Source organism: Phyllostomus discolor, chromosome 9 (genome assembly GCF_004126475.2).
Source record: "Phyllostomus discolor isolate MPI-MPIP mPhyDis1 chromosome 9, mPhyDis1.pri.v3, whole genome shotgun sequence".
NCBI classification, from domain to species: domain Eukaryota; kingdom Metazoa; phylum Chordata; class Mammalia; order Chiroptera; family Phyllostomidae; genus Phyllostomus; species Phyllostomus discolor.
In genome coordinates, this window is record NC_040911.2 from 84,955,959 (window position 1) to 84,979,390 (window position 23,432).

At 49.5% G+C, this 23,432-nt stretch overlaps 2 protein-coding genes across 7 annotated transcripts in view; one reads left to right on the forward strand and one right to left on the reverse strand.

Moving 5' to 3' along the window:
• The window catches only part of ASXL1 (ASXL transcriptional regulator 1), a 70,962-nt gene extending 56,038 nt beyond the window's left edge, over positions 1 to 14,924 (forward strand). For both annotated transcript variants that reach the window (XM_028523535.2, XM_036009699.1), the window contains 9 exons: positions 4,554 to 4,674; positions 4,749 to 4,846; positions 5,399 to 5,492; positions 5,960 to 6,112; positions 7,352 to 7,515; positions 7,613 to 7,709; positions 9,024 to 9,129; positions 9,418 to 10,051; positions 10,544 to 14,924. In XM_028523535.2, coding sequence (XP_028379336.1) covers positions 4,554 to 4,674; positions 4,749 to 4,846; positions 5,399 to 5,492; positions 5,960 to 6,112; positions 7,352 to 7,515; positions 7,613 to 7,709; positions 9,024 to 9,129; positions 9,418 to 10,051; positions 10,544 to 13,387 — 4,311 coding nt within the window. In that variant the 3' untranslated portion in view covers positions 13,388 to 14,924. The remainder of the gene's footprint in view (positions 1 to 4,553; positions 4,675 to 4,748; positions 4,847 to 5,398; positions 5,493 to 5,959; positions 6,113 to 7,351; positions 7,516 to 7,612; positions 7,710 to 9,023; positions 9,130 to 9,417; positions 10,052 to 10,543) is intronic.
• Positions 14,925 to 18,694: 3,770 nt separating this feature from the next.
• Positions 18,695 to 23,432, reverse strand: part of NOL4L (nucleolar protein 4 like) — a 124,190-nt gene continuing 119,452 nt past the window's right edge. For all 5 annotated transcript variants that reach the window (XM_028523843.2, XM_036009702.1, XM_028523845.2 and 2 more), the window contains one exon: positions 18,695 to 23,183. In XM_028523843.2, coding sequence (XP_028379644.1) covers positions 22,963 to 23,183 — 221 coding nt within the window. In that variant the 3' untranslated portion in view covers positions 18,695 to 22,962. The remainder of the gene's footprint in view (positions 23,184 to 23,432) is intronic.

The window sequence follows — 23,432 nt, forward strand, 5'->3', positions numbered from 1 at the left end:
TGAGAAAACTTCAGAAGAAAAGTTTGAAACTAGCAGAAGTTTAATAAGGAAAGAAGCCATCTCTGTAACATGAAAGTGTAAAGTGAAGCAGCTATGGCTGATTTAAGAAGATGCAGCATGTTATCCAGAAGATCTAGCTAAGTTAGTTAATGAGGCTGGGGACCCTAAACAACAGATTTTCAGGGTAGATGAAACAGCCATATATTAGAAGGAGATGTTATCTAGGACTTTCTTAGCTAAAGAGGAGAAGTCAGAGCCTGGCCTGAAAGCTTCAAAGGACAGGCCGACTCTTAGTAGGGGCTAATGCAGCTGGTGAGTTTAAGTTGAAGCCGATCCTGATAATGCTATTCTGGAGAACCTAGGGCAGGGCCCTTAAGAATTACGCTAAATCTACTCTGCTTGTACTCTACAAATGGAAAGACAAAGTCAGGGTGACAGCACATTTGTTTATCTTGGCTTGCTGAATATTTTAAGCCCACTGTTGAGACCTATTGCTCAGAAAAAAAAAGATTCTTTTCAAAATATTACTGCTCAATGACAATGCACTCAATTACCCAAGAGCTCTGATGGAGAGGTACAGCGAGATTAATGTTGTTTCCATGCCTACTAACACAACATCCATTCTGCAGCCCTTGGATCAAGGAGTAATTTTGACTTTCAAGTCTCATTATTTAAGCAATACATTTGGTAAGGCTGTAGCTGCTGTAGACAGTGATCCCTATCTGCAGCATAAATTGAAAACCTTCTGGAAAGGATTCATCATTTTAGATGCCAGTAAGGACGTAGGTGATTCATGGAAAGAGATCAAAATACTCATATTAACAGGAGTTTGGAAGAAGTTGATTTCAGCCCTCATAGATGACCTACACAGGTTCAAAACCTTATGGAGGAAGTAACTGCAGATGTGGTGGAAATAGCAAGAGAACTAGAATCAGAAGTGCAGCCTGCTGCAGTCTCTTGACAGAACTTGAACAGGTGAGCAGTTTTTTCTCAAGGATGAGCAAAGTGGTTTCTTGAGATGGAATCTACTCTTGGTGACAATAGAGGATTTAGAATATTACATAAGCTTAGTTGATAAAGTAGTTGTAGGGTTTAAGAGGATTGACTTCCAATTTTGAAAGACGTTCTGCTGTGGGTAAAATGCTATCACATAGTATCTCATGCTACAGAGAAATAATTCATGAAAGGAAGAATGAGTTGATGCTGCAAACTTCATTGCTGTCTTAAAAAATTGCCACAGTTGCCCTACCCTTCAGCAGCCACTAGCCTCAGTGGCTAGCCAGTCACCAAGTCCCTCTACCAGAGAAAAGGATTGTGGCTGCTGAAGGCTCAGATGATGGTTAGCATTTTTTAGCAATAAAATATTTTGTAAATAAGGCATGTACATTTTTTTTGAGACCTAATGCTATTCATTGCATACTTAATAGATTATAGTATAAAGCTAACTTTTATTGGGAAACCAAAAGGTTGCGTGATGGTTTATTGCTTTATTGTGGTGGTCTGGAACAGACCCCGCAATATCTCTGAGGCATATGCCTGTAAACACCTTTTTAACTGCTGCTCACACCAAGACCTCTGACGTGGCCAGGAGCCACCACATAACCCTTTCTAATTACAGCCCCCTGCACTCCCCCAAAGGTGACTACTGTCCTGACTTTATGGAAGTTATTTTCTTGCTTTTCTTTATTATTTCCCACTTGTATTTGCATCCGCAACGCTATAGTTTAATTTTGTCTGTCTCGGAACTTTTAATAGGTTGAATTATTACGGTACGCCTGCTTTTGTTCTTTCATTCAGTATTTTGTTTTTACAGATCCATATTGTGCATGTCTGTAGTTAGCTCATTTTTTATTTTATGATGTCCATGTATTCAGTACACTGACCATGTATTGATTCTATTGATAACAGGCACTTTGGTCATTCATAGCCCACGTTACAGATGGTGCTGCCATTAACATGCAGGTGTGAATTTTGATGTGTACAGACATGTAGTTCTCTAGGGAATCCGCCCCGAGGGCTGGCAGTACTGGGTCATAGGATCTTCAACTATACCAGATAATGCCAAAGTCCAGTCTCACGTGGTTGAATCGTTTTCAGTGTAGCCATCCATTTTCCATCCTCACCAACACTGCTTGGTATTGTTAAACTTATATTTTAGCTGTTCTCAAAGATGTGATGATACCTCATTGTGGTTTTAATTTGCGTGAGTATTTTCCTCATCATTAGGGTGAATACCTTTTGATGTGAATGTTGGTCTTTTGGACATCCTCTTTGGTGTGGTGCTTAATTCACATCTTCTGCCTATTTTTCTTCTTATTTTTTTACTCATTTATATGGTCTAGATCAGGAGTGTCAAACTCATTTTCATCGGAGGCCACATCAGCCTCAGGGTTGCCTTCAAAGGGCCAAATGTAATTTCAACTCCTTAACAGTTGAGGAGCAGTTACATTTATACAGTCCTAAAATTATTTCAGCCCTTTGAAGGCAACCGTGAGGCTGATATGTGCGCACCCCCCCCCCCCCGCCGTGAAAATGAGTTTGGCACCCCTGGTGTAGATACAAGTTCTTTATTGGTTATATGAGTTGTAGACATCTTTAACTCTGTAGGTAACTTGTCCTTTTTTATTCCATTAATGTTGTATTTTGCTGAACAGAGGATCTTAATGTAGTTCAGTTCATTAATCATCTTTTTGAAGGATTATTTTTTAATTTTATTATATTTAAACACATTCTGTGTAAGTCTCAGAAATAGAAGTGTTTACTTAAAGGTATATACATTTTTTTTTTCAGATTTTCGCTTATAGTTTACTTTCCTATTGGCTGTATCTGAACCTTTTGACACCATTTTCACTCCCACCAACAGTGTGTGCATGATTTCCTCACACTTTTGCCAGGACCGCAGCCTTGGGATTGCTTGTGCCAATGTAGTAGACCACCTCTGTTCATTAATGAGTGGTTTATCTTAGTTTACCTGTAGGGCCAGAGAGAAATTTGTTGAATCATTTCAAGAATGTAGCAGTTAATAAACATGCAGTACTTTTCAGACCATAAGACGCACACACCTAGGTTTTAGAGGAGGAAAGTAGGAAAAAAAAATTTGAAGCAAAAAAAGTAAAATATTTAACAACATAAACAACATAATATTTCACCAGTGTAAATGTAAACAGAACTCAACAGCAGCACTAACGATCATTATTCCTCCTAAATGGGGGGAGGGGGAATAAGTGTGTCTTACAGTCCGAAAAATAAGGTAATGGCAAGCTTAATACTAAAAATTTTCTTTAGCTTTTGATTCTGAGGAGCATTTCCAGCCAGCAGGGAAAAGAGATAAAGATAGAAAAAGCCGTTTTCTTTTTGATTAAGCCTGTTACATTAATGAAAATAAATTGACGAAAACTTAATATAGTAGATAAAGGGACCCATGAAATTGATGAGTTAGATATTTGTGGATTTCCTTATAAATTTCTGATATATTTGTAAGAGAGAAAACCATGATTTTACCTACCCTCTTCACACACTTTTATTTAAAGAAGAGGACATCCCATCCCAGATGATCTCTGCTCCTCTTCTCTCCAGACTCCAGTATTCATTCATACTCCTTCCTAGTTTTGAGGTGTGAGGTGGCTGCTGAGTTTTCCCTGGGAATGGGTGGGATTTAATTCTGAGACTCTACAGCAGCCTCTGTTGGAAGAAACATTTATTGGATGAAAACTTGGAATGGAGCCCTTGTCTGCACTCCAGCTTCGTTCCCACTGTCTTATTCAATCTGGTTCTTCAGCATTTTCATTTCTGTTATAGTCTGACTCTTCTTCCTACCTCCAGACTTCCCGTGCTTAACAGAATGAAATTCCTAAAACTAATCATTCCCCTGACTACAGAGACTCCAGAACAATCAGAATCTTAATCCCTCGGCACACAGCGTCTTATCTGCCCTCTTGCTGAAGAGATCTCTAACCTCCTCACATACCCAGTTCCCCACACACCTACTGAAATGCGCGGGTTCTTTGAGTTTGTATGCTCTTCCACGTTGCTCGTCCCATTGTCTAGAACTCCCTCCTTTCACACCACTGCCAACCCATTAGCCTACTAGTTAACGTCTTTTGTTTCTTTATTTTTAATTTAACTTAAAATTTTTTAAGCTAACATCTTTTAAAACTTGGCTCCTTACTTTCTGGCCTGCATGCCCTCTTCCCTCCAACTTAATGAATGACTTAGATGCCTTCTGCTCGCAGCTCCTTTTCTCTGTGCCCCTGTCTCACTGTGCCTCGTAGTAGAGTAGATTTGATTTTCTCCCCTACTTCGTTCAGCTCCTTGAGGGCAGGTTCCTGTTTCCCACTCCCAGTAACCCCCCCCCCCCCCCAAACTAGCATGGTGTAACTTATAGGAGGCACCTCATAAATGTTAAAGATGAAGGATTGGATGCAAAGCTTTATCTAACTTTCTTGATATATGTATGAAAAGAACTTGCTGAGAAAGACTGGTTAGAAGGGAGAAGCAGAGTTTGGAGGATCTTGTAGGGTTTTGCTCACCTGAGTTTCCCTTGGCCATCATAGAAGGATGCCTTGCAGTGGTCTCGCAGTCCAGCTGCAGTGGAGGGAGAAGAGCCAGAGGACACAGCTGACGTGGAGAGCTGTGGGTCTAATGAAACCAGCACTGTGAGTGGTGAAAATGATGGTAAGTGCCCTTAACAAGGTGGGTGAAGTGTCACAAGCAGTTGCTAAGGACTGACTTATTTCCTTCCCTTCCAGTATCACTTGATGAAACATCTTCGAATGCATCCTGCTCTACAGAATCTCAGAGTCGGCCTCTTTCCAATCCCAGGGACAGCTACAGAGCTTCCTCACAGGTAGGGAGGAGAGTTGGTGACTAGGCTGGGGGATAAGTGAGGCCAGGCACAGACAGGACTCTTCCTTCCTGCGGTTAGCGTGGGTGTGTTTGCAGAGTAGAGAAAATCAGTTTGATCTCCACCTGTTAGTACCCTTTAAAAGTGGGTCGTAGAAAAAGTGGGTCATAGGTCTGAGAGCCGTGATTTGTTTTTTTCTTTACCATGGCTGGATAATCCAGGGAGAAGTAGAGCACAGTGCAGAATGGGGAGAGCGTGAGCCTGGAAGTCAGTGGTTTGAATTATGGCCCTTTCACTCACTAGCTTTGGGTCTTTGGGCAAATTCCTTACCTGTAAAATGGGAATGACAGATTCTTTTCAGCTTGGGTGATACGTGGCACAGGGGCCGGCACCTGGCCCAGTAAGAGTCAGTGCTGCTGTCAGCGTTATATGCTCACGCTGGTTGAATACAAACTCGGTTTTACAAGACAGTGAGTTGAGATGCAGTTGAGGGGGACTGCTGCTGTGGCGCTGCAGGTGACTCAGCCTCTTTCTGTATTCCCTCTGGGAATATAGGCAAACAAGCAGAAGAAAAAGACTGGGGTGATGTTGCCTCGAGTTGTCCTGACTCCTCTGAAGGTAAACGGGGCCCACGTGGAATCTGCATCAGGTATGTGTAAACTCTTGATTGTGGTGCTCCTTCCTCGGGTCCTGGCACCTGCCTCCCTCTGGCAGCAGTTTCTGACCTCTAGGTAGTGTGATGCCAGTAAGAGTCAGGAGCCCCTCCTCTGGCAGGTAGCACGCTGTGGTGGTGAGACCTGACCTAGGTGCCAGTGCTGAGCTCTGCTGTGCCCTCCCATTTGCCTCACAGGGAGGTTGTGAGGGTCCAGTGAAGGAGTGTGCAGTGCAGGTACTTATAAAAGGTGCAGTGCTGTACACACTGAGACAGCAGTTCGGCATTCTCGCGTGATATTTTAAAGCCAGCCCATCAGGTGTTGAGCTCTCACAGCCCAAGGCTGGGCCATGGAAGCACCCAGTATCACTGGCAGCATCTCGAGAGCTGGGAGAAGTAAGCTTGTTTGGGAGACATGGGCGTGGCGGGTGATACTTTTGACCAGTGGAATGCTGTGTCTTCAGGGTTCTCGGGCCGCCACGCCGATGGTGAGAGTGGCAGCCCGTCCAGCAGCAGCAGCGGCTCTCTGGCCCTGGGCAGCACTGCTATTCGTGGCCAGGCCGAGGTCACCCGGGAACCTGCCCCGCTCCTGAGAGGCTTCCGGAAGCCAGCCACAGGTGAGTGGCTTGGCACTCGTTTTTCTGCCTGTAAAGGGGGCCCCGCAGGCCAAGTGACATGAAGTCTACTCTGTTTCTTTTAGCAGTTTATCTTGGGTGGCCCTCTATGTTTTGTTGTTTTTTACCTTGCATTTTGCCTATTCCATATGATCTTCTCTGCTAGACTGAGAGAAAACTCCTTGTGGGCAGAGATGGTGCCACATTGCTCCTGTCTGTCCCTGTAGGGCCTAGGCTGTGCCTGCCTTGGTGGCACTGTTTAGTTAGCATTTGAGGGAGTGAAAACTACTTTTGAGCTTCTCAGTGAAGAATTCCAACATCCATTTTCTTTCTTTGATAACGTCCTGCCACATTTGTTCTCAGCATTTTAGTCTCTGTCAGGTGCCCTTTCTACAACCCAGTCAGCATGTGGAATGGAAGCCTGAGCTGACTTTGGAGATGCAGACATGCTCAGTAGTGTGCACCTCCCACACCCTATAGGGCTCCTTGCAAGGCCAGCATTCTGTTGGCTCTTTCAGGATTTATATCTCAAAGCCCATGTGCAGGCTTTTTGTAAGTGGGTCACAAGAAACCATTAAGAGGACTCGTTTTGGCTTGTGAAAATTAGAATAAAATATTGCCCAAGTGGGAAGTAAGTCTGCTTTTCCAACTGATCAGCATTGCTAAATCTGAGGTCTCACAGGTCTCTATTCTGTTTTGTTTTTGGTTTTGTTTTAAGTAAAAGTAACATTTGCTGAGGCTTCTGTGAGAGGTATTGACATTTCAGTGGGCTTTAAACAACTCTTAGTACCTTCCTGCATGGAGCTCATACCTCTCAGTGCATTTACAACGAGGTTTCTGCAGATCTGCCCATAGTATGCTCACTCGATTTGCTTTAAACCACTTCCATCATTTCACCAGTTGACTTGTGGAGCCTGTTCTCCAGCTTTGGAGGGAAGGTCAGAGTCTGCCCCTTGCATGGTTCTCTGGAGGAAGAGTGTCCTCTTCGGGCTGTGACACAGCCTGGCACAGTCTCTTCTGAGAGGAGGCAAGCCCAAGTGCTCTCTCAGGGTTGATGGCAGTGGAAGGAGTAACTGTGACATGCAGGTTCGGGTGGACTGATAGTTGACCGTATTGTGTGCCGATGAGTTCTGGGTGGCTCGGTTGTTGCCACCAGAGATTTTCCTGCTCAGTTAGCATTTGCTTTTTGGTTTAAGAAGCTGCAAATCTATACCTTGCTTTTTATTGCTTCAAAAATCACAGGTCAGATGAAGCGCAACAGAGGGGAAGAGATAGATTTTGAGACACCCGGGTCCATTCTTGTCAACACCAACCTCCGGGCCCTGATAAACTCTCGGACCTTCCACGCCCTGCCATCCCACTTTCAGCAGCAACTCCTCTTCCTGCTGCCGGAAGTAGACAGACAGGTACGGATAGGTAACCTCCTCTTTGCTTCTCTCTGGGTTCCTGTTGCTTTTGTAAGTTTTTTTTTTATTTATTGGATTATTTGCCTGATCCTTCTAGATGGGGACAGATGGCCTGCTGCGTCTCAGTAGCAGTGCGCTGAATAATGAGTTTTTCACACATGCAGCCCAGAGTTGGCGGGAGCGCCTGGCTGATGGTGAGTAGAGGTTCTCATCTCTGATGTCTTGAGAGGTGCCTGCCATGGGTGGTGTCGCTGGTCTCCTGGTATTTAAAACTCAAATGCTCATTTTCACCAAAGGATATTTAGTATAAGGCAGGCTTTCCTTGTAATCCTGACAAACGTGACAGGTGTTGGTGTGCTCTGTAGCTCTGAGAAGGCTCAGAGTATTGGGGCTTCACTGCTGTGTTTGTGTCCATCTGCATTGCCTCTTCATTGTTAAAACTGTTCAGTCCCCCTCCCGCCCCCAGTAAGCATACATTGTTGTCTGGATGGGTGGAAGAAAGTGCACCATGGCATTGGACTTCACATTAATCTTCATTAGATGCTGTATTTTAAATATAGTCAACTTGGAGTGATTGTTAGCTTCTCCTAATGTAATTTTTTGGGAAGCAACAAGGGGGAGTGTCTTGGGAGGTCCCTGAGATGCCTTCCAGGTTCATTGATTCATTAGGAGGACTCAGCAGCACTCAGCATAGTCGTCTCTGAGGCTATGGTTCATTACAGCAAAAGAATGCAGAACAAAACCAGCAAAGGGAAAAGAAGACCAAGGGTAAAGTCCAGGGAAACCAGGAGCAAGCTTCCAAGGTCCTCTCCCAGTGGAGTCACACGGGATGCACTCAATTCCCCCACCACCGAGTTGTGACAACACGTGTGAAATGTAGTCTACCAGGCAAGCTTATTAAAGACTTGGTGCCCAGGGTTTTATTGGGAGCTAATCGTGTAGCATGCTTGTGCCTGGCACATACCCAAATTCCAGATTCCCCAAAGGAAAGCAGGTGCTTGTCATAAACGGTCTTGTTTACAGAAGTAGTTCAGGCACAGTGAGCCATTCATATCACTTAGCGGGTGGGAACCCTCCCCAAACCCAGGTTCCTAGATGTCAGCCAAGGGCCAGCCGTGTAAGCAGGCCTTTCTAAGGGTATGCAGTCAGGCTTGCTAGGTTAACTTCTTTCTGCACAGGAAGTAAGAGTGGTTCTTTTGTTCGGTTGGTTTTTGATTTGCCTTTTTGAACAGTGTGTTGCTTGCTGTTTGATGACTAATCACCCTAGGGAAGAATGAATTTCCCTTGTAACAGGCATGTTACTTCGGTCCTGAGTGAGAACATGATGTTAGAGATTCTTTGGAGGAGACGGGAACCAGTGTGAAGATAACGAGGGTAAAAAAAAAACAAACAAACCCAGATCTCTAAACCTCACCAAAGTCACTGAAAACTGAGGAGGTAGAGCTGCTTTCCATAAGACGCATGAGTATCCCGAGTGCATGTGCTCAGAAAGTGTTACCTCTCTCCAGGTGAATTCACTCATGAGATGCAAGTCAGGATACGACAGGAAATGGAGAAAGAGAAGAAGGTGGAACAATGGAAAGAGAAATTCTTTGAGGACTACTATGGACAGAAGTAAGGCACTTGGTTGCTGTGAGTGTTGGTCCAGCTTTTGGGGGGTAAAGACACAAAGTCATGCATACTTCTGGGTTGGATGGGAATGTGGAGATTGCGGTGACTTGGCTCATGTAGCCTAATGCCGTTCATAGGGAAGCTACCAGGGGTTTTCCTGTGGTCAGTGCTATATGCATTGCAGATTTATTTTGTTCCGAGATACCTAATATCCGGGCGTGTGTCATTCATAGAAAGAAAATAGACATGGCTTCTCTGCCCTGTAATTGATGGTGTGCGTTTGGTTCGCAGATTGGGTTTGACCAGAGAAGAGTTGTTGCAGCAGAACGTGGGCCAAGAGGAGGCTGGAATCAAGAGTGACTTGCGTGTCTCAGGTGAATCAGCACGGCCACAGCGTGGTCCGGCCACCCGGCAGCGAGACGGGCATTTCAAGAAACGCTCTCGGCCAGATCTCCGAACCAGAGCCAGAAGGAATCTGTACAAAAAACAGGAGCTAGACCAAGGAGGGATTATAAAAGATGCACAGTCTGCGGCACCAGACATGCCCCTCTACAAGGACGGGGAGGCTAAGACTGACTCGGCAGGGGCAGGCAGTCCCCACCTGCCCGGCGCATCCTCTGCAGCACCTGACCCCGAGGGTCCCAGATTTGCTGTGGAAACTGGGGCTTCTCGGATCCAGGCCGATCCAGACAACCTGGCACGGGCCTCTGCCTCTCCAGACAGAATTCCCAGCTTGCACCAGGAGACTGTTGATCAGGAACCTAAGGATCAGAAGAGGAAGTCCTTTGAGGAGGCAGCCTCTGCGTCCTTTCCCGAAAAGAAGCCCCGGCTTGAAGACCGTCAGTCCTTTCGTAACACAATTGAAAGTGTTCACTCCGAAAAGCCACAGCCCACCAAAGAGGAACCCAAAGTCCCGCCTATCCGGGTAGGAGGCTCCTTCCCCTTGAGGGCCAGGAGATTTGTGGAGCCCCTTTGTCAGGCCCTTGTGTCGTTTATGTGGGCATGTAGAGCCCTCTGCAAGAGAGCCATTCTTGAGACCGATTTGATGATCAGGGGAATGAGGTTCTGTCCTGCTGCACTTGTCTGTTCACTCCGCTGAAGTTATCTCCAGATGTCAGGCTCCTGGGGTTGTGAACGTTTTTTTAGGTGGTGGTAGATTCTTTGTATAGTAGCTCACGTGGTCCCACCAGAAAGTAAATTTAGAAGTGCAGCATATACCAGCCTTTGAGCAGAACCTTTTTGGAATGGTGTGGTGTTGTAGACAGGCGCTTGATCACGGCGATTTAATTTTTAAGGAAAATGATTTGAATGTCTAGGCCATAGCCCCTAAGCTATTAGAATCCCAATTTAGCTTTACAGTGCCTAGGTCTAAACACACCCAGTCAATTAAAACTGATTTCTAATTCTTCTCTTGCAGATACAACTTTCACGTATCAAACCACCCTGGGTGGTTAAAGGTCAGCCCACTTACCAGATATGCCCCCGCATTGTCCCCATCACGGAGCCCTCCTACCGGGGCTGGACTGGCGCCAGGACCCTCGCAGACATTAAAGCCCGTGCTCTGCAGGTCCGAGGGGCGAGAGGCCACCACTGCCATCGAGAGGCGGCCACTACTGCCATCGGAGGGGGGGGTGGCCCGGGTGGAGGTGGCGGCAGGGCCACCGATGAGGGAGGTGGCAGAGGCAGCAGCAGTGGTGATGGTGGTGAGGCCCGTGGCCACCCTGAGCCCAGGGGAGCCCCAAGAACCACTGGAGAGTGTGCGTCAGATCTACAGCGAACACAACTACTGCCGCCTCGTCCTCTAAATGAGGAACACACCCAGGCTGGAACTGCTGCGCCCAGAGCCAGGAGGGAGCCCGTGGCCTCTCTCAGAGGGGAGGAGAGCTGCCCACCACAGAGGGCGCCAGACACAAGTGGCCCTGAAGATGCCTCCCAACTTCCCATCGCCCCCACTGGGGACCAGCCATGCCAGGCTTTGCCCCCATATTCCTCCAAAACCCCAGCACCTGAGAGAGCAGTTGAACAGCCTCCGTTGCATTTAGATGTTAGAACTGAATGTGAGTCTGATACCACTTCTTGGGAAAGGGATAATGAGGTGCAAGGACCCACTGTCCCCACCAACAGTAGTCCTGTTCAGTCTCTGGTGGGGGATGTTGTATTAGAAGACAGAACTGGCCAGGCTCTGGACAGTGACAGTAATGCAACCCTGAAGGATCCTGTGAATGTGACCCCCAGCTGTACCCCTGAATCATCATCAGCTGGCTGCCTAGAGGACAGACAATCTGATGATGAATCAAGACTTGGTGACTCATGCCCACCCATGAGGGAAAGTGCTACTAGAAAAGAAGACTTGAAAACTGAGGTCCTCGTCTCTGATGGTGCTGCTTTTTGGATGCCTGGCCTGTCACCGGGGGAGGCAGTAGGACAGCCCGAACCAGGCTCCAAAGAGAATGTTCCCCCTGTTGAGCCCCAGGTCGGGGAGCAGTGGGAGAAGGCGGCTCCCCCCATTCCTGAATTGCCTGAGGGGTTGACAGCTGAAGAGGGTCTAGATCTGCCCAACTGTCCTTCACTCTGGGCAGTGACATCTCGGGGCTGCATTGACAGCACAGGCAACTGCAAACAGGTGGATGGTGACAGACTGAAAATCAATGGAGACTCTGAAGCACCGAGTCCTCATGGCGAGTCCACAGACACAGCCTCTGACTTTGAAGGCCACCTCTCTGAGGAGAGCAGTGAGGCTGACCCCAGTGAAGCCATGGTGATGAAGAGATCCTCAGTGGTGGACAAAGAGAAACACAATTGGGACCGCTCTGCCATTCTCTCCAAGGTGAATGGTGGTGACCAGAGTCTGGTTACAAGGACAGACAGGATCACTGCTTCTGAGAGCTGGGTGTCTCGTGTATGTGCGATTCCCCAGAAAACCTCAGATTCCCTGCTGCTGGCCAGTACCGAGTACCAGCCGAGACCTGCATCCCTGGGCAGGCCTGGGTCCTCAGTGGAGGCCACTAACCCGCTCGTAATGCAGTTACTGCAGGGCAACCTGCCCCTGGAGAAGGTTCTTCCTCCAGCCCTCTCTGGCAGCAAACCCGAATGCCCGAGACTCCCGCTTGTGAAAGGGCAGCAGATGGGATCAGTGCGAGATGCTGGGAGTAGCAGTGGTGTGCTTGGTGGGAGCAACCCTGACAGCCGTGAAGCAGACACTCGTCTTGCCAGGCTGGAGACTCCAGGAACGCCCCAAAAGATTTCCAAGACGGTCCCAAGTTCAGACTCCCTGTATCCAGTGGCAAATCTGATGGCTGCCTTTGGGAAAGGAGAAGTGGATTCCAAAGAGCAGTTCTCTGCTTTCAGTTTTGAAGAACAGAAGGAAGGCCGTGATCTGCCCCAGTGCAGTAATTCAAATACTTCCCCAGGCAAAAGTCCAGGAAATCTCACTACCTCGAGAACCCCTTGTTTCTCATCTCCAAATGTGGTCTCCATGGGTCCCGATCAGATAAGCCGGGCCCTGGGTGATCAGAACAGTGCCGGAGGCCAAGGGAAGAAGCTCTTTGGCTCTAGGAACCTGGCGGCAGCCCTTCAGTGCCCTCGGCCTGTGGCGCCAACACCGCTGCCCGCTGATGCCCCTCCTGGTTTTCCCAGTAGGAAGTTGGGGACAAGTAAAATGTCTGTGTCTGGTGGGGTGCAGGCTGCCAAGGAGGACTGGGCTCCAAAGCCACCGCCTGCCTCTGTTGGCAGCATCAAGAGCGAGAAGACTTTTGTGGGAGTGCCTCTCAAGGCGAATGCAGAGAACAGAAACGCAGCCAGGCCTGGTCCTCGGGATCTGGTGGATCACTTGCAGGCAGTGCCCTTTGTCCTTGACCTGCCCTTCTGGAAATTGCCCCGAGAGCCTGGGAAAGGGCTCGGTCAGCCTCTGGAGCCTTCTTCTATCCCCTCCCAACTCAACATCAAACAGGCATTTTATGGGAAGCTATCCAAACTCCAGCTAAGTTCCACCAGCTTTAATTATTCCTCCAGCTCCCCAACCTTTCCCAAAGGCCTTGCTGGAAGTGTGGTGCAGCTGAGCCACAAAGCTAACTTCGGTGCGAGCCACAGTGCATCACTTTCCTTGCAAATGTTCACCGACAGCAGCACAGTGGAGAGCATCTCGCTCCAGTGTGCGTGCAGCCTGAAAGCCATGATCATGTGCCAGGGCTGTGGTGCATTCTGTCACGATGACTGTATTGGACCCTCAAAGCTCTGTGTATTGTGCCTTGTGGTGAGATAATAAATTATGGCCATTGGAAAAGTTGTATATTTAGTGTGTGTATTTTGATAATGATTGATCTTAAATCTGTATACAGAATATCATTGATATATAGACTCTGTCTCTTGAGGCAGGAGCGCTCTTGCTTCTCCCTAAAATTTATAGTGCTAAAGGCCCTCTCTGTCTGTCACTTACCAACCTTCCCGTCTTGTTGGAGGGGTTTCCCACAGGGCAACTTGTTGGGCTGCTCAAGCCCAACCGGCCAGCTGAGCCTTCGCGTAGACAGTTAGAGCCTGGTGCGGCATGGGGAGCCTGCCCGACACCCAGAGGGACTTGAAACTGAAGAAGGAAGGTTGTGTTCTCCATGGCGGGAACTAACCTACCTTGACTAAGTAGAAATGTCAGTCTTCCACTGCTCCCTCCCCTCCTCCTTTTCTTATGCCACTGGGAGAGCTGATGGTTGGGGAAGAACCAGCCCAGGGCTAAGGTAACTCCCTGCAATGCCCACCAGGGGGCTCAAGTACCTGCTGACCTTAGGGTCAAGGTTCATCCTGATGCCAATTGATGGAGCCCTTTTGACCTTTGGTTCTGTTGCTGAAGCAAGTTTGGGACTTTGCTGTCTCATTACAATCCACTGGCCCACAAGAGCTTTTTGGAACCTTGAATAGACCTGCTTGGACAAGGGGTCAGGCGTAAGGCTGTCTGTCTGAAAATGCCATCTGTAGACCTCGTGAGTCAGATGTCCAGATGTTCGGCAGGTGAATGCCTCTGCCTGACACCCACCTCGTCACTTTGGACTCATGGGAGCGGGCATCTCCACGCACCTGTGTATGTGAAAGTCATTTTACATTTCAAAGCAGTGTGTGTTTCTTATTTTTATATTTTTAACTCTTTATTCTTGGATGTATAAAGTGAATTTTTGGGCTTCTGTAAGTATGCTCTATGCACCTCTAATGTTTTATCATGTATTTATATGTTGTACACAGTACTGGCCGATTCTGTAAATGGATGTATTGTACAGAGAACATGAACGTCTCTCCCTTACTTTACGTCTTGGGCATCATTGCATTAAAATGGTGTAATAGACTTTTCTCCACCTGTGTCAGAGCCACTGCATGCTGTGCTGCCCGACCTGCGGGTGGAGTGAGTGACTTATGACCTGCCAGGGCGGTCCAGTGCCTTGTCAGGGGTTACCTGCTGGGCCTGCCGCAGCCTGCAGAGCCGCAGTCGGCCTGCCCGCCCGCTACTGAGAAAATGCGTCTTGTTCCTCACATCTCTTCTCCCGTCTTCACTGGCTGTTCACTGCCATATGGGACAAATCACCACCACCAGTGTTAAGTGCTTCTGAATTCAAGGGTGAGTGCCCTGGGCAGCCCCGAGATGGGCCTTCTAGACCTAGCTCCAGGGCCAGCGCCTGTCAGCAATACCTGGGACTGTGCTCTCCTGGGGCCACAGGGCCACAGGGCTGCTTATGACATACTTTTGACAGCAGGTTGGGGAAGAAACAGCCAGGCCTGCTGCCTGCCTCTCTCCTAACACATTTCTAACAAATGGATGTCTCCGTAGTTGTCCTTCCTCACCCTGCTTCCTGCCTTATTTCTTGTACCTCAACTTGTTGCTGAGTTGAGAGCCCTTGTTTAACTTCAGCCTCCCTGTGTGAGCGCGTCTGTGTGAAGTACAAAATCGGTGTGACTGCAGCAGATCTCATTTCATCTGAGAGGTCTTTTTTATTTTACTTTTTTCCCCACTTCATCCAATGCGGCATTCTTGTCATCTGAAGCCTGAGTGAGAAGTTGGCAATGCGGTGGTGATTTAAATGCAGTATTGGCCAAATCCAAGTTGTCAATTTCAAGAGTCTGTTTACCAAAGACAGGGAGCAGAGGCCCAAGTGTGTTTGATCCTCTTCTTCCTTCTGCTGTGACCTTTGGGGCCACAGTTCGCAACTGGTCTGGTCCGTGGGGCTGCCCAGGGAAAGCACTGCTCTTGTATGTCTCTTGTGGTATTGGAAAAAAATAAACCTGTACAACCTGTGCTGTGGTCTCGGTCATCTTCTGTGGCTGCCCCATGCGGGCGGGAAGGAAGGTCAGGCTGGATTGCAGGAGCAGCATTAAAGGGGCAAGTGCCAGCTCGCTCACCTTGGCTCTGGGGCTCATGATGGAAGGAGCGCTTCTGTGTGGTGAGACCTAAAAGCACAACTTGTCAGTTTCACAGGTCTTTAGACTCTGCGTGATGTGGTGAACTTTCTCGCGGTGTGCACTGGAAAGCAGAAATTAAAGTGATAAGGATGCTCATCTCAGCTGCCTCCATGAGACTGAGATTGCCCAAGAGCTTCCTAATGGCTGATGATCTGTGGGGAGGGTGAACAGTTCCGACCTTGAAAAGCCATAAACACAGCGCCTCTGCGCAGCAGCCAGCAGCAGCGAGGGAGGAGTTGGCACAAGGTGGGGTCTGACGCTGCTTAAGTGAGGCTGAGTGCATGCCAGCCTGCAGGGGTTGACTTCTTAGTCCTCAGGCTTATCCGGAGCACTTAAATACATGATTTTGTGCTTGGCAGGATCTGAGTACATAAATACGCCGAAAGTTTAAAAAATGATGGGAAGTGAAGACGAGCTAAGAGAAGGATCCGTTAACTTGTTTCCTGTGAACTGGAGAAAACAGGCTTTGTGCGGTGGGACACCGTTGGGGGCAGTTTGGGCTGCAGTTTTGTGGTTCTGCTGTTACCGGTGCAGTTGGAGACGTTCTGTTTGGGCTCCGTGGTGACTGGGCAGCCACCTGGTGGTGAGGATGTGTAGGTGTGCCTTTGTGTCGCAGAATCGGTCCACGCAGTCTGCGGGAGTTTAGAATCCATTAGGATCCAGAGGTGATCTCACTGGGGAGGCAGAATGGTGTGGCGGGCTGGAGGGCAGGCCCTGCAGCCACCGCTGCTGTGGTTGGGTTACTCAGCTGCCCTGCCAACCTCGCTGCTGAAAGGAGACAGTAGTTCCTACTTCATAGAGTTGTTAGGGCCTCGCTCACAGGAAGTACTCCAGACTGTCAGTGTGCCCCAAGCCAGACAACTGCTACATAAATTTACAGTAGAAATCTGTATGGCTCCTGTCAACTCACCTGCTTGACCCTCACCCCAAAGAGGAGCTGTGGAGGTGCGGGCGTCTAAGGGAACGTCTCTGGCTTGTGGCCTCACGCTGCAGTGTTGAATGCGCAGTGCAGAGTTTGGAGACTGAGTGATAGGGGAGACATTTTACTTGCCGTCCAAAGGACGAGGAAACCTAATGTTGCGGAATGTGAAAATAGTATCTTGCCTGTAGAGGTGTTCGTTTGCTTCATGTCCATCCTGCTCTTGGGGAAGTCAGACCCTGCTTGAGAGGAGTGCACGTGCTTAATAGAGTAGCCCTTCTACATCGGGGGCCTCAGGGGGCCCAGCATCTGCCCGCGCTGTGCCCTGAGAGGAGGTGGTACAGACTGTGTTGCCCTTGGGTACGGGTGCCGTAAAGTGACAGAGGGTGTGCTTTGTGGCCTTAGAGATTGAAGGTTGAAACCGAAGCTTGACAGTGCCTTTTGCTGCTTCTCATCTCTGCATCAATTTGAAAGCCTGGAACGAACATCCCTACCAAAAGATGTACACAGAAGTGGGGGGTTTTTTTGTTTTTTTGTTTTTTGTTTTTTTTTTTAGTAACAAATAACAGCTGTCAGTGCAGTGGCTCTTGGCCTTTCAGGGAGCAGGCTCCTTCGAGAGCCTGACAGGAGGTCTCAGCCCTCCCCCTGCAGGAATCCACGTGCACACAGGTCGTGCATACTCGTTCAGATGGCGCGAGAGCTCTGCGGGCGGCTGGGGCCCGTCATTCAGGAGCACCCTGACTGATGATAAAGCTAATCTGGGTTTATATGGAAGATCAAGTTGGGGAGAAGTGGCTTTGCAAAGGATTCTTAGGTTTTCTGTAACTACTAAGCTTCCCTGGTGCATTTTAAATTATCTTTAAAATGCAGTGACATGCATGGTCTTCCCCGCCCATCACTGAGTGAAGTGAATAAAGGTCGCCTGTTTGGTCACTGTGTGAATTTGACTTCCCTGTTCTGGGCGGGGGTGGGGGGCATTCCCATTTGATGTGCTGTACACTTACCAGCAGTGGTCGGGAGCTCCACAGAAGACACCAGACGGGGATCAAGCAGCGCTTCTCTGTCCTCCTCCAGCTTCTCGGAGCTACAGCTTTCCACCCGAGGTAAGTGCTGTCCCACTTCACCGGCTCGGTCTGCGTGTGGCCGCTTTGGATTCTGCATGTGTTTCCCCAGGTTGTGGGGGTTTATGGTCCCTTGGTGATTCTCAGTGGCAGTAGATTCAGTAGGACAGATGTGTAGTACTGAGGAGGATTCACTGCTCGTGATTGCCACATGCATGTGAAAAGATAGGGTCCACAGGTGTCTACTTGATACTGTCCTTGCAAAGCTTAGCCCCAGAGTACATTCTCTGGGTGCAGTGGCTTCAAACTGTTGGCCCCTCTCCTTTTGCTTACATACTTGGCAGCTGCATGGAATCTATATTTTAAAGAGTTTCTCCTGCCATTCCAAAAACGAATGTTTTGAAAACAGCCTTCATGTAGTGTCTGTGTGTAGCAGTAAAACTTGTATTTTTGCATTTAGCTCACATGGTCAAAATTGTTTTTAAACTTGTGACAATCGATTTTGTTCCTACCCATATTCCCATGAGCTTCCTTTTCAAGTTGAACCTAAATGATATGCATGTAGGATGAAAAAACATCAGTGCACAAGTAAACGTCTGTGGGCAAAGAGCCCTCGTTTCCTTCATGGTGGGACCCAGGAATTTGGGCCCAATGGGATGTCAGCAAGTGAAGGTTCAGGACCAGGGATGCAGTTTTCCAGGACGGTATTTGAGGACTGGTAGGTGAGTTCAGTTTGTGTCTGATGAAGAGCTGCGCGCTGGGGTGACCGGAGTGGGAAGGGTGTAGTTTGCAGGGAAAGGGCTGGATCATTGTCTGAATTTAGGGGAGGCACCTCCCGCCCTTGCACCCCTGCTAACTAACTCATCTGTAAGTGGAGGCAAGCACACCTCCTTGGGAAGGGGACTGCGGGGTTTCGACACGGTACCCCCCCCCCCCCCCCCCCCCCCCCCCGCGCTTGGTGAGCGCCAGGGAGGGAGATGACAAATTCATTAGTTCAAGGAAAGTTACCGAGGACCTCCTGTGCGCTAGCTTTACGGCCAGGAGAAAAGGTGGAACCTGCTGGTAGAAGGCAATCGAGGTGCCAAACTGGATCTGGGAGGAAGAGGTGTGGCTGGCAGAGCCGCTGCTTAGAGGACACGGTGGAAATAAAGCATTCGGTTTGTTATTCAGTGTTTATTAAGTAGATTCAGTCTTATATATGATATACAGATTCAAAAGAAAAGGATTCCACATACTTATGAAATCAGTGCATTTAGCAAGTAATACCATGGAGATAACAGCTCAATTAACAGCTCATTGGTCTTTTGTTAAGTGAGGGGAGAGGGAGTTGGCCTGTGCTAGTCATTCCACAAACGAAACAGAATTTAGTTGCATCACATAGAGAAGAAGACACAGTCTAAGAATTAAAATAGTAAGCCACATTTACTGGAAAAACTCACTATATAGAACACAAAGAATTTTTATAGAGCATTGAAGAGGAAGTCCTCACCTGCTTAGAAGAGCCACATTAAGTTGCATAGGTGCATATCTGTAAAAATATAATTTAGAGGTGAAGCCATTGATAAGTACTAAAGAGTCACCTTTAAAAGTTGGTGCCATCCACTGTTTGCCTTAAGTGCCATATGCTTATCATCTGGAATCCCCTGCCCATCCCCAGAGGTGATGTCTCGAACCCTGAAGAAGGGCTGGTGCCGTCTGCACTGGAGAGTCTTAAAATCCCGCCTCAGATAGTGAACTCACGATATTCCAAAACCTGTCTGAGTTACGCCAGAGGACTGATGACCTTGGGTTGTGCCTAAATCCTGGGTGGCTTGACCCTGAAGGTCACAGGTCAGGCTGCCAGAACTGTGTCCGTCCCACAGCTCTGCAGTGAAGTCCTGCTTTCACTGGTCATCTGCCCGCGCAGTCACCCACCGCCGGCCGCGGGAGGTCTCTGTTCCGACCCCTGCTTCTCAATGGACCACATGGTGGACACACGTGGGCCATGGGCTGCCCGGAGATTTTTCTGAGCTTAGAAAAGTGTTTTTCAGTAAATCTGACTTCCATGTGGTATAGGGTTTTCATCTTTGTTTTTAGGTGGAAACATAGGTTAAAAAGTGAGAGGTTTTGTTTTGTGGCTTTGCTAAGCAGATGAGCTTAGTGAGGTGCACCTTCCCCCTCAAGAGCGAGTCTTGCAGAACACACAGGGACCGGGGCATCTGTACATGTAAACAGTACACTTTCACTGAGTCCAAAATTAGGAGCAAAAATACAAAGGTTCACATTGGTCTTAGGTAGATACAGGCGAAAAAAGATCGAGCTGTTTAGCCCAGAAACAACAAAAACAAAGTTTCTAAAGCACCACTAAATTATATAAAAATCAGACCATGGACGGATTGAAACTGGTATTCTGGTGAAATACTTTACTATCTTGTAAAAAGTTTTACAAAAAATTACAAATTAAATGTATCAACCCTCTGAGTTCAAAGCAGCATTTTGAAAATGAACTGGTAGTTAATCCTGTAACCACCCTGGAGTCGTAAGTGGCCCTTGGGAATAGGGATGGCTGGGATCCACCTGTTCGAAACCCTCTAAAACCCGCCGAGCCCCCACCTGGCCCCGCTTCCGTGCTGTCTTGGATGTACACTGCCCGTCTGCACGAGGGAAGAGGGCAAGCGACTTCAGGCGCATCGCACTGCTGCTGGTCCGCTGGGCGACCTGCCGCCGAGGCCAATCCCCAGTCTCTGGGTTCCGCCCTTCTCTCGGGGTCAGCCCCGGCAAAGACTCTGGAACTGGGGATTGGTGTGTTCTACTCTCACCTTTTAAACTTTGGATCCCAAGTGACTCATTTGTGCCCTGAGGCCCTCCCTCCTTGAGAATTCTAAATGGTTGTGGGACAGGGCTTTGGGAGAAGGCCGTCTCTGGGGTGACGGTGGGGGTGAGGGTCAGCAGAACCAGCCCTTGGGTGCTCTCCAAGTCGGGAGGAGAGGGATGAGGTTGAAGCTGCATCTTTGAAAACAAAAACCAAACAGAACAAGTTCCCTGACTGAACTAGCTAATGGAATCCTGTTTCCACATAGTAACTTGCTCCTGATGCCGCCGTCTCCGGGGCTTCCGGCGTTGCTTCAGTGGGAAGGACCCCACTTGGAGCCAGTCCTGAGGGGCTGCTGGCAGCCCCCGGGGACTCGCGCCACCGGCGCCCCTTTCCTTTGTCTAGAAACACACGGAACCTCCGCGCTCACTGCAGCATTAGGTCGGCTGAAGGTGGTCAGTGAGGGCAGCCTGAACTCAGAAAAACTCGACTAGAAGCTGTATAGCTTATGTGATCGTTAGACACAGTCCCTGGTGTGGTGGTGGCGGGAGCCCCTTGCCCAGTCCTCCTCACTCCTGTCTGTCAAGAAAAGCAAACCACTTCTGTCTGGCTTGGGTACTGCCTCTGCGGGGAGAGATGACATGTTAAGCAATTGATAACCAAGGATTCTAAGGCGGCGATTGTCTCTGCCAGTTTTTCAACATTAAGATCTCACAAATTGCCTGGGGTAACATTTTGCAAAAGATCTACCGATTACTTTGTCATATTGTTCACACACAAAAATAAATATTTACACAAATTCAAATTCAGGGAGTGTACTGAGCAGGGGGTGGATGGACGTGCGGATGGCAGGGGTGCGGGGGAGGCCTTGGGCACTGGAGTTTGTGCTGTGCTAAGGGGGAGTTTTGGGTGTCCCGGCCCTGACCAGGGGCCTGCGGATGAGTCAGATGGAAGGCAGAGGTGGTGTGGTGGGATGGGGTGTGGAGGCCACTTGAGAGATTAAAAAAAGACCACCCCCAACCTCTAGGGGCTGGAAGTAAGCAGAGTGGGGCACCCTACCTTTCCGAGTTTCTGGACCCGAGGCAGGGTGGGACACCCACACTGGAGCCCCATCTCCGGCCCTCCTGAGTGTGGTGTGCCACAGTGCCAGGAGGCAGTTGGCTGCAGAGAAGCTGGTTTGAGAAAGGGTGCCTGCTCTGGGGTTGGGTGGCTCTCAGTAGCCATCCTAGGGCGGACTCGGCCCTGGCTCCCCTGGGGCCTCTTTGCTCTGAGGGAGGAAAGGCAACAGAGGGCTTCTGCCAGCTCCGGGCAGGGGCGGGCAGCAGAGGGCTGCCATCATGGCTACGGAGTGTTGCACGGAGAGGCCCCGTGGGCCTTCTGAGGTCTGGGCAAATCCCTGGTTTTAGCAGCACTGGTAGGTATTGCACTGAGCAAGAGGAAGTGCCTGTTGGGAGGAAGGAAACCAGGCCAGCCTTAACTGTTTGCCCCCTTTCACACTCCAGGCATTGTGGGTTTCTTCCAGGACTGGTCCCTCCAGAAGGGCTGGTCTTAGGAGAAAACAAGTGGCTTCTCCAGTTGTTGACGGTCCCTTTATTTCAGCCACAGGGGCAGGGCATGGGAGCCCAAGTCCACCTGGGAGTTCACAGCTGCCTTTCCTGTTGAGTGGCTGCCTGCCAGCCAGCCAGGAGCTCACCCTGCAGAAGCCAGTGCTTCCCAGCAGGTGTCTGAGAGCCCTGGGTCTGCGAGAGGCTGGGTCAGCCAGACTCCCTGGGGGTGAGGGCCTGGGCTGGGTCCTTCTGCGGGCTCCAGCTGCTCCTGCCACCCATCTGGACTACCTCCCAGGCAGACCACACTGTCGGGGGGAGTTGGGAGACAGCCATTCAGATCAGGCTCAGGGCATGTCCTGGAAAAAGCCCCCGCTGGAGTGTGAGGTAGACTACTGGTGGCTGTGGCTGGGGCTTCTGTGGAGTTGGGGTGGGGGGCCGTGTGTTTGTCTTTGCTTTGCAGTGGGTGTGGGTGAGGTCCTCCTGCTTGGTGGTGCCGGGTGCACAGAGGGACAGCCCACCTGGCGCCTGCCCCGCCACAGCCCCACCCCGCCGGCCCCGCCTGCGCCAGTGTAGTGATATGGAATGTTAGGTCACAGGGAGACATCCTTCTGATCAGACAGACACAGACTGGCAATCTGTACAAACACAAAAGAATCCATTTTCAGAAAAATAAATTACTAAGGGGAGAGGAAGAAAGGGTCCACTTTGTTTTTCTCAATAAATATGCAATTCCGCTCACCTAAGACTTGAAAGGTAATTATCTGGGAGTGGGGTTCTAACATCAGGGTCCACGAAGATGATACTAAACAGAGCTGCGGCCCCAGCACCCTGTCGGGGGAGCCCGGCCCTTCCACAGCTGCCCCACTGGCCTCTTCCAAGCAGGTCAGAGCACCCGTGTGGTGAGATTCCAAAAAAAAGTGTCCTTGTGCCCAAAGTCTCAGGTGCTTGGAGTGTGGCTAGAAACAGCTCTTTCGGATCCCACCTCTTTCAGACAGCAGAGTGTACCAACTGGTGAGGCAGGAAGCCGGGTCCGGGCGGGGCAGCCCCCTTCCCTAGGGCAGTGCACTCCAGGTGCCGCTGGGGTCAGTTCTGCTGCAAAATGAGGTTTTCCAGTTCGTCTGCGGAGCGCAGCAGGAAGGCAGCGGACTCTCGGTAGCCGGCGATGAGCTGCCGCACGGCACTGATCTCCGTCGGGCTGAGCTGGGCGGTGGGCATGGTCCTGCTGGTGCTGTTGCTGGAGGGTGTGGGCGTGGGCGTGGTGGAGGCCGTGGAGGCCCCGCCTTTCATGCTGAGGTCCGTGGGCCCTGCGGACAGGGAGAGGGAGGGTGAGGCGGAGTGGACACCTTGCATGGCACCCGGGAGGTGCTGTCATCGTTGGTTGTCTTTGGGGCCTGCTGTGTGTGTGTCAGACACTCGGGCCTGAGGCCCTCGTGTATTTTGACAGTTGTGCTCTAGTGCCTAGACTGTGGCCTGGCGCAGCATAGCGACACGGGGTCGCCATTAACCTTCAGGGTGGTCCTGGAAGGACGGAAACCTGTTGTCACCATGTGACA